Source organism: Bos mutus, chromosome 2 (genome assembly GCF_027580195.1).
Source record: "Bos mutus isolate GX-2022 chromosome 2, NWIPB_WYAK_1.1, whole genome shotgun sequence".
Classification (NCBI taxonomy): domain Eukaryota; kingdom Metazoa; phylum Chordata; class Mammalia; order Artiodactyla; family Bovidae; genus Bos; species Bos mutus.
Genome location: NC_091618.1, coordinates 47,466,339 through 47,479,326, shown reverse-complemented (window position 1 = coordinate 47,479,326; position 12,988 = coordinate 47,466,339). Strand labels below are relative to the sequence as shown.

General features: G+C 39.0%; 1 protein-coding gene across 8 annotated transcripts in view; it reads right to left on the bottom strand.

The window, feature by feature from the left end:
* FTCDNL1 (formiminotransferase cyclodeaminase N-terminal like) overlaps nucleotides 1-12,988 on the bottom strand; it is a 118,026-nt gene that overhangs the window by 69,771 nt on the left and 35,267 nt on the right. For 5 of the 8 annotated variants that reach the window (XM_070388628.1, XM_070388599.1, XM_070388606.1 and 2 more), the window contains one exon: nucleotides 6,249-7,204. The exons of 1 other annotated variant lie outside the window; for it this stretch is intronic. In XM_070388628.1, coding sequence (XP_070244729.1) covers nucleotides 6,894-7,204 — 311 coding nt within the window. In that variant the 3' untranslated portion in view covers nucleotides 6,249-6,893. 2 more of the 8 variants (XM_070388636.1, XM_070388649.1) reach the window with 2 other exon arrangements.

The following is a 12,988-nucleotide window of genomic DNA, read 5'->3' as shown; positions in this document are numbered from 1 at the left end:
GAATTGTATGAAGTGTGGGGACATGAATTCAAAGTAGAAAAAACAAAAGACTCTACAGGAGTTCTGGGGTGCTGGCTGCACAATTCAGATTCACCCTGGTCCTAGCTGCAGTTTTGGCACCATCTGGTGGCAGTTTTCCTCCCTGATTTAAATATCGATGGGGACCACCCTGGGCTTCCCTGACAGCTCAGCTGGTAAAGAATCTGCCTGCAACGCAGGAGAGCCAGGTTCAATCCCTGGGTCGGGAAGATCCCCTGGAAGAGGGCATGACAACCCACTCCAGTATTCTTGCCTGGAGAATCCCCATGGGCAGAGGAGCCTGGCAGGGTGCAGTCCATGGGGTCACAAAGAGCTGGACACGACCACGACTAAGCAAAGCACAGCACAGCACAGTGTGGATCACCCTGGGTCCTATGGCCATCTTGGCTCTTTCAGGACAGTGGGAAGATTTCAGGAATCTCCCCATTAACTGTGGCAAGTTTTGTGGCTCAAGCCATGGAAATTCATCTGGAAAAAACCTGGGAATAGGGAGATTCATCCTCTACCTCCTCAGTTGGTGAGGCAGGGATGTACTTAGCAGCAGCACTGGATCAGTCCTACAGAGGAGGCGAAGCCGGTCTAGGGAAGGAAACAGTGAAACTAGATGTTGATGGATCTTCCAGGAGGAGGAAGGAATAAATGGGCAAGAACTCCATATACCATAATTGTGTAAAACACAGATCTGAAAGAAATTTTAAATGAGAAAAGAGTACAGAGGCACTGGAGAGCAGTCTAAGTTCTAGAAGTTTCAGGATTTTGAGGTGGGCCATCCTATGAAACTGCCATGGAAGGGGAAGTTCAACCAACTGGATATACAGTTTCTGAAACTAGAGACAAAAGCTGGCCAGGCCTAGGACGGAGAGGCCTGAAGTCCTGACGATGTGGGTCCCCTGCACTGTTTAGGGTTAGAGCGGTGGTATAAACCTGTAGAATAGGTATTATGGTGGGAGGAGGCTCCTGACTGACTCGATGGGCTAAAAAGAACTTTGGGGATTTTATTTCTTTACAGTCCTCTACTCCAAAGGGTTGTTAGGGAAAACCACATAATGGTCCTTGACACTTAGTTGGAATTCAGTGAAAGATAGCACAATTAACCATGTGAAAAGAGTTCACTGAAGACTTCTTTCCTGCATCTTGCTCTTTCATCTTGCTTTTATCCTTATGAAATAGTGGAGTGGATATGCAGGAAGCTGAACTATTAAACACAATTTTAGGGTAGACAGAGAGTTAAAAGTGAAGTCCCTCAGTCGTGTCCAACTCTTTGCAACCCCATGGACTGTAGCCTACCAGGCTCCTCTGTCCATGGGATTTTCCAGGCGAGAGTACTGGAGTGGGTTTCCGTTTCCTTCTCCAGGAGATCTTCCCAACCCAGGGATCGAACCCGGGTCTCATAAAAATTCTTTATACTTACTAGAAACAATATAGTTTTATAACAATAGGTCATTTCTAGACTACATAAATCATAGTGATTACTTTCTCCAGAGAGTTGGTTTCATGAAAACAGAGAAGAAGTTAGGAAATGGTGACTAGTTGCATATGGGGTTTCCTAAGAAAAAGTCAGTAGGATGGTGCAGAGAAGATTTGAGAAAGATGTTTGACTAGGCGCCTACCACCAGCTAAAAACCATCATCTACCTGGCAGGTGAAGGAAAGGAAAGACATGCCCTATTAAAAGATTGAAAAGACTTTAATTCTTTAAATAATATTAGTCTACATTTTTAATGGTGCAATAAGCTACTATAAGAAAGACATTCACTGGAAAACTCCATCCAGTGATTTACCATATTTCCTATCCTTACCCCAATTCAATACCTGGCTTCCCAATTCAATACCTGGCTTCCCATTAGCCGAAAGAAAAGCAAGACCTTCAGAGGAAACACAGAATGTGACAACAAGAAAACGATGAAATTCAGAGACTACAATGCGAATGAGAAGGCGAGTAATCATCAACAAGCTGTTTTCATCAGGAACTACAGATCCACACTGAGTATCTTCTGCCTTCTCCTTTCCTTCCATTTGGTCTGTTGATAGTTTGTTTCTGACAAGATCCAGTCAGGAAGACGGAAATCACACTAAGTATTTCAAAAGAAATAACACTGAAATTTTGGGGAACAGTTGTTGGAGAACTAAAAGAGCTAAGAGAGAACCTGGTACCAGAGACCTAAGGAACTGCAGAAAGCAGCAGGCCCTGAGGCTGGAGGAACATGGGAGGAGGCGGTGTACTTGGAGCCTAGAGGCTTAGAGAGGCCTTGCAGACGAGCTGGGGCTCAGCCACTGCTGGAACTTCTGAGGGGCCTGATGAGGCCAGTTCCGAAAGTACCAAGAAAAAAAGCTAGAGCCTGGAACCAAGAGCCATTGTATCAGGTCAAGAGCCACTGCTGTGGTGGGGCTGCCAGAAACCGCAAGGAAGCAGCAAGAGCAAGCCCCTATGCTTCTGTAGCCCTGCGGCCTCACGTCTGGCTCCAGGGAACCAGCTAGCAAAGAAAGGCGGTGTGCAGGGTCCTGGCAGCATAAGCAGTACAGGGAATGGTCAGTGTGGGCTGAGAGACAACAGCTGAACCGTACACACACCACGCATTTAAAAAGAGAAACTCATCGCATAGTTAGGTCTCTGATGCATATCTTAACTCACAGTAAACTAATTTGCCCCAAAATACTGCAAATAGGGCAAAAGAAGTGACAGAGTAATCCAACATCAGGCTGAGTTCAACCAGAGCTATGCTCACCAGGACCTTTCCGTGTACCTTAGGGGAGCACTCTCAGAGACTGCTGTTAGTGTCCTAAACGTTCTTACCTATGAAAAATGGGCTCCTGCGAAGCCATGTGCGGGCCTGCTTAAAACAATAAGCTTTTCTAACCCCCAAGCGCGACATACTCCGGGAGCATGGTCTGGATGCTTATCAAACAAGTTCCTGAGCCATTCTCTGAAGTTTCTGGGCAAGTACAAACAACAGAGTCAAATAAATGCCTTTTAAAAGCGAGGCAGTGGAGCACGTACCCTGTCAGTGGGATCCTCATATCCCCACAAAGTAAACAGTAACATGAGAATATTTATACTAAACAAAACTGTATATCAAGCCTGCTTTGGCTCAGCCAGAGGGAATGATAAATTCCTTGCAGATCTCTCATAGAGTGGTCCTTTGTGGTCCACGGACACCACTTCCAAGACAGTACAAACCAATTACAGAGCAAGGCTTTTCATTATGCTGAGGAATGAAAATATCACCCCCCATTTTGCTTTATTTTACAGTTATGTTTCACTTAGCCCGCCCCTCCCCCTTATGTTAAAGACATTTTAACATCGTGGAGTTAAGCCCAAATTCAGGATGGAAACAAATGATATTGCCCCTCACCAGCACCAACAAAATCCCTTATCACCCTCGTAGACTAGCTTTTCGCTTTCCTATCCCTCTTCTAACAAACTAAAAGTTGAAGTGGAAACTGGGGTAGAGGAAAAACACTGAAGAGTTAATAAAACATAAACTCTATTTGTCTACATCAATTCTGTCCCGTTTACAACAGGCACAAGTCATGGGCAAAGTCATCTGGCAGGATACGGCAGTTAAACAAGCTATGAAGCCACATTCCATACAGTGTACACTTTAAGGTCCAGTGGACAAGATACTGCAGAACATTAGCACAAAGTGTTGGTCTGCTTGTAATAGAGCAATGTGAGGAAAAGTTAATATGAATTAGGGTATTTGTTAGTTTGTGTATCTGTAGTTTGGTCAGATTTTCTCAACCCAGTTTGATAATGCTTATCATTATAGATCCAACCGAGCTGCTTCTGTCAGCTTATACATAGAAAGAGCTGATGATACCACATCTGTCCCTATGATAAACCTTCAGCAACTTACAACTGTTTCAGATTTTCTAGAGAAACATGGTGGAGCAAGAAAGAAAGGGAAGACAGAAAGACAATAGAAAAAACAGGGAAATTACAATATGAACAAGAGGTAAGGAGTAAAATTGTCCTGGTTTTGAAAATTATTTGTAACAAAAATAGTAAATTATTGTTTTAAATGGATAGCTGTATCATAGGCCAAATTTAATTAACTCTATTTTAAACCAATGAACTAAGCCTCAAATGTAGTACTTGAGTTTATCATAATAGATGAAAAAGGGAAAAACAGGTCTTACATGTTTGTATACTTTAATGGATATTACAAATTTGACAAAATTTTATTTATGAAGTGTGGGGTTAGTGAAATTATCTTATTCAGATTTTTTTTTGTTTTAAACTTTTATGAAATTAATATATAATTTTCAATAATTAATTGTAAAATACACATAACATTTACCATATTTAAGTGTGTAGTTCAGTGGCATTAAGTATTTATATTACTGTACAATCATCACTACTATCCATCTCCAGAATTTTGCTTTTTTTTTGCCTTCAAGAACTGAAACTCTATACACCCATTAAAAAGATGTTTGGTTGTAAATAAGCCTTGCTCAAAACCAGCAGTCTGGACTACAGTGATATGAATCTGGAGAGGTTAAGAAGGGAAATGGCTTATGAATCAACTGCTACTATATCCCCAAATGACACAGTGACATCCTGTGTTTTTACTCTCAATCACCTGCTTAATCAAAGTGTTAGTCGCTCAGTCATGTCCAACTCTGTGCGACCCTATGGTGTGTGGCCCGCCAGGTTCCTTTGTCCATGGAATTCTCCAGGCACAAGTACTGGAGTGGGTAGCCATTCCCTGCTCTAGGGAATCTTCCCAACCCAGGGATCAGTCCTGGTCTCCTGCATTGTGGGTGGACTCTTTACCATCTGAGCCACCAGGGAAGTCCCACCTACTTAATGGTGATGACCAAAACTGAAGCAAAGCTCCAGGTGAGATCTGGAAAGAGTGCTGATATTTCATTTTTACATTACAGCCTACAAAGTACTTCCATTTAATTCCCCAGAACACAATCTGGGTGGAAACTCTTTTCCCTATTTTACAGGTAATTAAACTATAGCTCCATGAAAGATAACAAGGGCCAGAACCCAAGCCAGAATCTGCTGTCCAGTGTTTGTCCTATTAGGCCACATGGCCTCTGCCAAAGCAAGAGAAAAGCAAGGCATGACTACTTCACAGCTCTCCCAGATCCCTGGGTCTAACTGGAGAGCATCTCCTCTTTTCACCACAGCAACTACACTTCCTTGCATCTGAAAACCACACGTGGTTATTACTCCATCTTTGTTGTATTTATATTGACAGCAAAAAGAAAACACCCAAAAAGTATAATTCTGAAATAAAATTAATGCAATTGCAGTCAAGGGTCAAATGTAAGTCAAAAAAGTATGTTAGGATACAGACTCCCCTGGTGGTCCACTGGTTTTAGAATCTGCCTTCCAATGCAGGGGATGTGGTTTTGATCTCTAGTTGGGGAACTAAGCCCATGAGCTGAAATAGGAAAAGCCCACATGCTGCAACTAGAGAAAGCCTATGCACCGCAAGAAAGAGCCCCGCACCACAACTGAAGACCTAGTGCAGCCAATATGTAGATGGGATAGATTACCAGATCCTATGGGCTTCCCAGGTGGCTCAGTGATAAAGAATTTGCCTGCCAATGCAGGAGACACAAGACACCTGGGTTTGATCCTTGGGTCAGGAAGATCCCCTGGAGGAGGAAATAGCAACCCACTCCAGTATTACTGCCTCTAGAATCCCATGGACAGAGGTGTGTGGTGGGCTAGAGTCCCTTGGGTCTCAAAGAATTGGACACAACTGAGAATGCATGCATGCACTGGATCCTATAAAAAGACTGAGTTCAACCTCTTTTATTTTTAATTAATTAAATTCACATTATGTGCTCTTATTAGCCAAAACCACAATTTATTTGCTAAACAAAATCTATGGAAAAATTTATTTCATTGTTTTTTATAGATAGAAAAACGCCTTGTACTAAAAAACATAAGCACTAAGGATTTACATAAAATTGCCAGAATTAGCAAGTGGCTTCTTTTAGTTCAAAAAGAGGCAACATATTTTGATTTCTTTCAAATAAAACTCTTCCACCAATACCCTCCACTTCACTCAAGAGTAATAAATTCCCTAAACCTTCAGACTTCCATTTAAATTCCAAAAAGGATCAATATAATCCCTTGAAGTCATGCCCAACACCGCCATTCCACATCCCCACATAAACATAAAAAAATTAGACAAATCTGGCTTTTGGAATTATCTCCAGAATGAACAGTAGGTCATCCTAAACAAGACAAGAAAGAACAAAAGAACATGATTAGTCTTTTATTTGGTAATTTTAGTTTATAATTCTCCCCATTTAGTTACTTAGTACTTGATTTTTAAAAGTGCACATTAAAAAAAAATGATTACTCAGAAAATGAGAGTTGAATACAGGACTTTGGAATAAAGAGCTCAGGAACACCAAATAAACAGAGTCTGTTTTTAGTTTAGTTCATGATAATCAAAGATGATTCTGTAACTATGGCCATTTTATCCAGCGCATTCAGGGAGGCTTCTAGTACACCCAAGTGCATGAACTTGATACAGAGGAAGATTTCACAAAGTTTCAGTGATGACTAGAAATATCATAAGGCAATTACAATCTATAAACACCTGTTGCTGTCGTTGGACAGAGAAGGCTTCTAGTTTTCCAATTCACACCTGGAACCAAGCTCTTGGATCTTCTCCTTGTCTTCACAGGCCAATAAGAAAAGTTCACAATGCCTGATATTTTTTTCTTACAATTTCAATGAAACCTTAGATTGGATCACATGAAAACACCTTCACATATTTTCCAGAACTCCCCAATACTTTCTCTTATTGCATATTCAGCACAGCTCTTGCATTCTTGGGGTGTAAATCCAATTAATGCTCTCCCTATCATACCAATTCCTCAATCACTTGCCAATTTTTTAACTTGAGCTTCTATGTAATGAGGAGATATATAATAAAAATGGTCCCCAAGGACACTGTAAGCCATGTATTGAGAGCCCTCGGAGGTTTCTGTAACTTCTTGATCTTCAAAACTCTCTACATTGCAAGCTATCTCAATTTTCCCTTCATGAGGAAAAGCCATCGTTTGGACGCCCTTCAGTCCATTCACATTCGAGCCCCGAATGGCACTAGCAATTTCTTTTCCCAGAGCCAAGTCTTGAGAATCTATGGTAACATTGCAGTTCATCACATATGGGCTAGCGCCGATGCCTGAATCATTAGAAAAGCATGTTAGTCAAGCAAAGTAAAGCCTCATCTTGAAGATTCTATTCTTTACCCAATTCTCTTCTATTCTATTAACTTTACTTGATTTTATTTTAAAATAATACACAGAAATACTCCTCATTATCAACTCAAGAATTTTCTAAAGGTCATACATATTTTTTACCAACAGAGTTATCTGAGCTATAAGTAGATATTTTTATCTACTCTAAATGTATCTGGATGTTTACTCTAGAATGACTAAGAAAAGCTCAGACTTTTGAAAATATCAGCAGATATTTCAAAAGGCACGTTTGAAAATTAAATATCAATAGCAGTAAAATGTATTGGCCTTCCATTCATTTCCAAGGCCATCTCCGCAGGGGCTGGAATTCAGTGCCAGGTCTATGGGTCTGGGAGACAGGAATAAATCACACTCTGTATTCATCTCTTCCTCCCCAAACACAGACCTGTCATCACTGAGCTAGGTTAAGATCAGATTCAAATGAACCTCAACAGTCTTGGCTAGTAAAGGAGGTCACTAAAAAGTGACAAACAGTCTTGGAATTGGGAAGGACAAAGGGACTCTTGTGTCTCATGATGATGTGGGTTTGGCAGGGCAGGGTCTGGGGCACTATGTATACCTTCTTGGTATGACCAGTTGGAGGCATCTCTTTCTTCCATCCTCGGCTTCCCAAGGGACTAGGACTGTCATTGCTATTCCAGAGCCCAGTTACTCTAGAGCATGTTTTACCCTGCCTTGGGGATGATGCAGCTCATATGACATAAATATCCCTGCTCTAATTATAGTTTACATTATAAGATGGACAACTTGGTTAAATTAGCATTGGTATAAAAAGCTTAGGTTTGCAGTTTCCTCATTGTGGGGCAACTTCACATTTCTAAAAGCAAAGTTGACTAGGGATTGATGAAGGATAAAAGGCTGACCTCATCTTCAGCATAAGACAATTTTTTAGCTACTATTTCAACATCATTTTACTGTCATTGCTTTTTCTTACTACTTTCAAACTTATTGCTCACGATGTCAGTATCCAACGAGAGATCCTGTTGAATTCACTCTCCCCTTGACAGCCGTGGTTTGGGGGCTTTGCTGCCTAGCCTGGGTACTCTCATACTAATAGACGCTTTACAGAAAATCAGCACACGGAAACCACATTTCATCTTTTTCCCACACATGTACATAATGAAACATTTCAACTCCCGAGGCTGGGCCTCTTTCTACTGGGAATTCTGCAGAAATGAATCAAATTACAGTATTTCTCCATAATGCTGATTTCATAAAAATTAAATTTCCTAACAGTCAATACATATCTCTCTCAACCTCATACACCAATCACTTACTCTAAATATCTTTGAGAATTATATCAGTTTTAACATTTCACAGAGTACAACTGGAAATTTTTTTTTTGTCAGTGCTAATGTCATTCATTAATCGAAAGCATCCAAGCATAGTCTCTCTCTCCTCTACCCCTGAACAGGTAGTGTTACAAACAATCCCATTTCCTCGTATCTGATACACATACCCTATTCTGACTCAAGAAGTGGCCTCACCTTTATCACCATTCAAACAAATAGCTAGATCATGCTCAGAGTTTGCTGAAAAGTATGTGTGTGTGTATATAAAAGTATACATATATAGAGTTTCATATGGGGGGGGGAGCTTATACTAAGTACTATTCAAAATATCTATTGGGTCTATTGTGCTCTGCTATTCCAGAACTTTGATATGCCTAGCCAACGTTCAGATATTTATATGTAATTTATCAGCTTGGGGGAGCAAGTCACTTTCAAGGCAAGTTCATTCATATGGACCCAGGGCCTCCTGACAATATGGTAGCATGGACCATTTGATCCTTAAATACATGGGACAGGACTTCCTCTAAATCCTCTAGTAGATTGCAAGGCACCTTTTATCCCCATGTGCCCAATAACTGTCCCTTTTGTCACCGAGTTTCTAAAATTGATCATTCTTGCTAATAAATGAATTCATTACCTAAGATAAAAGGTAATGTAAACAATAGTTTACCTAAGATAAATTATTAAATGCATAAGAAATTTAGATGTTAAGTCCAGAACACAAGAGTGTCACAAAGAATTCACTTGTCCCAACAATGACTTAATCAATTAAAACTCTACTTAAAAAATTCCTTCAAAAGCATACTTTAAAATTAATTATTTCTTAGAAAAATAAAATTAAACATAAGAAGTAACTTTTATATTCTCTTTTGAATAAAGTAAGAGTAATCACTTATATACAGAATGATACTTCCTGGTGTATGTCCTTGTTACATGTATTTTAAATTCTTCTATTAAGCTTTAGCTATACAATAGTTGATTTTGTTTTACCACTATACCTTATTCAAGCAGTGAATAAACAGAGACAAGTCAATGAAGCTGAGAAGTTTCTGGTCTAAGCAGGTAGTAGTTTTCACCCTGAGGGGTTATAAGGCCATGATCCATTTCTGCCTTAGGAAAAAGAAAGAAAGGAAGGAAAAAAAGACAAGAAGAAAGGAAGGAAGAAAAGAAGAAAGAAGGAAGGAAAAAGAGAGAAACTGTTTTCTGTCCAAATGCACACGTTTCTAATTCTTCCATTTAATCCTTCCCAAGTCCAACACCAATATGGTGATCCAATTCTAATCAATCAAATTCTGCATTTAAATCCAGAAGTCCCACTGACCTTATTTAAGATGCTGAATTTGACTTTTTATGCTAATTTAAACTTAGTAAAAATTTTTTAAATAAAGGAGGCAATTAATCCCAGCAAATCGTATTTCTAGTTAAATGTCATATAATTAAAGTAATTCCATTTTTTGCTCTAAAATTAGAAACCTGATGTGAAAGTTTGTTTCTCAGTTTGCGGTTTCGCTCGGCTCCTGCCTCCCGCAGATTGGCACTCGGCTGCTCTGGCGGCAGCATGAATCTCACTGCAAAGCTGAAATTCCAATTTTATTCCAAAGCAACTGTCACAACGCCCTGAAGCAAGCTAAAAACAAGGAAAAAAATCTTTGGTATGATTTCACTTTCCATGTGTTCTTTAATGAAAAATTTATCATTCTAAATATTGGTGTTTACTCCTAGTTAAATACTTTTTTTTAATCAAAAAGAAACTGAGATTCAGTTGCTATTATTTCACAGGGAAATATAACAGGCCTGATGTTTTCCTGACAATTCTGTTATTTTCCTGTGTGGAAACACTGTATTCATCATATACTGTACGGCTGGTGATTCAGATATTGTAGAGACCTTATGGTGAACTGATATAGATGTAAACTCTTTATGCCAGATTGTTTAAGCATAAAAAAAACAAATGCACTTAATTAACATCTGATGTGTAGTTTTTACAAACACAAATGCAATATTTGTGTTTGAGCACTGGCAGTAATGACTGTGAACTATGCTATTAATGTCTGGTTTAAAGATGCTTGTGGTAGGACCACGTCTGGAATAACACAAATAAAAAACTGCATTCAGACAAAACAATAGTGAAGAGCCCGTTAGAAAAAATGGAAAAGCAGCACTCAGAAAAAACATTTTTTTTCCCTTTAGATCAAAATTATTCTCAAAAATTGTTCCAGGCACCATCACCTTCAATCAATTAATGGTGAAAAGATTCTCAATATTTTCCTCCAACAGAAAAGGTTTTGTTTTAGGGGGTCAGAAGTTTGCTAAGAGATGTATTTAAAAGTTCTCTTTATTATATTAAGCTCTTCTTTGATGGCTTAGCTTTAAAAGATGCGTGAGGAGGGAACCGAGGTAGTGTTTTGGAGTATATGGCATTTTTATGTCTGAAGAGAGAACTTCAAATTTATAGATTGCATTACAGTTTGAATAAATAAAGAGATTCTCATGAACTAATGTGTGGCTCTCTTATTAAATATGTTTTTACTGAAACCTGCTGAGTGCCAGGAACCATGCAGGTTACTGGGTGTAAAAACACGAAGGTTAAACAAAGATAAAACCTAGCCTGTGGGCCTTGCTTCAGAGTAACAAACAGAGCAAGACGACAGACTTGGAACTCAGGTTCAAAAATATAAACAGCTGTTATTACACTGAAAGCAATTAGTCATCATTACATATTGGTATTTTACATTTTTTAGAACATGTATTAAAGAGAAACCACAGCTGAAACAGGACATTTGATGACTAAAGCCATAAAAATCAAACATAATTGCTAAGTCCGATACTCCCATGGCGGGAAGAACGCAGGCCTCTTGTGCATGTGGCCAAATCCACAGAAGAGAAAGCTAAGTGACACTGCGCGGCACGGGGCTGGGAATGGCTCCCCAGGGGTCTGAGTTCAAGTTCCACTTCTTCAGGAACACTGCCTCTGCTCAGCTGTCTTTCTGCAAAATAGCTGTGACATTTTCCCACTCTGTGAGGAACCGTAAGCCTCAATTTCTCAACTCTGAATCTTTCAGAGTAACAGCAATTCAGAGACGAAATCACAGGGGTAGATACATGTTAACATCATCATGGAATGAAGCCAGCCCAGGTGAAAGCAACCTCAGGCACTTGACTTCCCTGCTCCCAGGTTTTCTACAGAAAAGTGCCTTTCTCTAGCTCATGCAGAGACATAGTCCTTCATGTTTCAATTACGGGTGACACACTTAATTACACATTGAGACTTTCATCTTCCATCATCCAAATAGATTTACAAGCAAACATAGAAAATTACAGATATAGGCTCCTGAAAACAGGACTCATTCCCAGGCTAGAAATTACTTTTCAAAGACTAGGTAAAATTTGGGGTATGCAGTAAATGGCATTATTCAATGTCAAGAAAAGTGCCTGATGCAGCAGCTTCTCATTTACAGAGAGAAAGAAGTAAGCAGGGGCAGCTCTCAGTAACCCACTGAAATAACTAAACAGAAGTCCCTGATTCCAAGATGTGCCAGTTACCTCCATCTATAATTCCTACGGCATCATGTGAAACTACAGTTCAAAGAATTGTCCCTCATTTTTAAACAATAATGCATATATGCAGGCCAGTCATACAATATATCAGCCAGCAGTGTTTAAATTATCCCATAAATGTTTAGGGTTTTAAAATATATATGTATAAAGTATTTATTTATAGATCTAAAAGTATCAACTATTACTGCTTTGTCCTTATTTATGTTCCTCATGAGCCGGCCAACTACAAACTTTTAAAAGGAATTTGGTTTAAAAGATTTTGTGTGTTTGGCACTGACTCTGGGTGTTAATCATTTCTGAGGTCACTTTTTTCTCTTCTGTTTATAATATTCTCAAGGAACTTCAAAACAGAAACCTGTTCCCTTATAGATTCTGCTTCCTTTCGGGTACTGTATAGATTAATTTGTCATTGGAAAGTTAACTGTAAGTGTTCAGTTCATAGCACCAATCATTTCTATTTAAATTTTTTAGGAAAAGAAATAAACATAGCAACAATGTGTTGAAGCTTTTCTGTTTTGATGGGAAGAGCGGAAAATTATGTTGAGAAACACTGATGTAAATAAAGAATGTTAGAAAAATATATAAAGCCATTAAATTTAAAAATAAGGAGGGAAATTGCCACAGTTGTGAACTCAGCTTGTTGAAAAATTAGATGAATAATATTTCTATCCTAGTGACAGAGGTGCTAGAAATTCTACTGCAATAGATATTTCTTTTAAAAATGAAACCATTTTACTCCTTCTTACATATGAATTTCTTAATGGATAACTTGGGCAAGTAAGGTAACCTAAAATTTCAGTGGATCATGTGACTTAAACTCGAATTACAATCTTGTTCATGAAACCATTTATCTATACT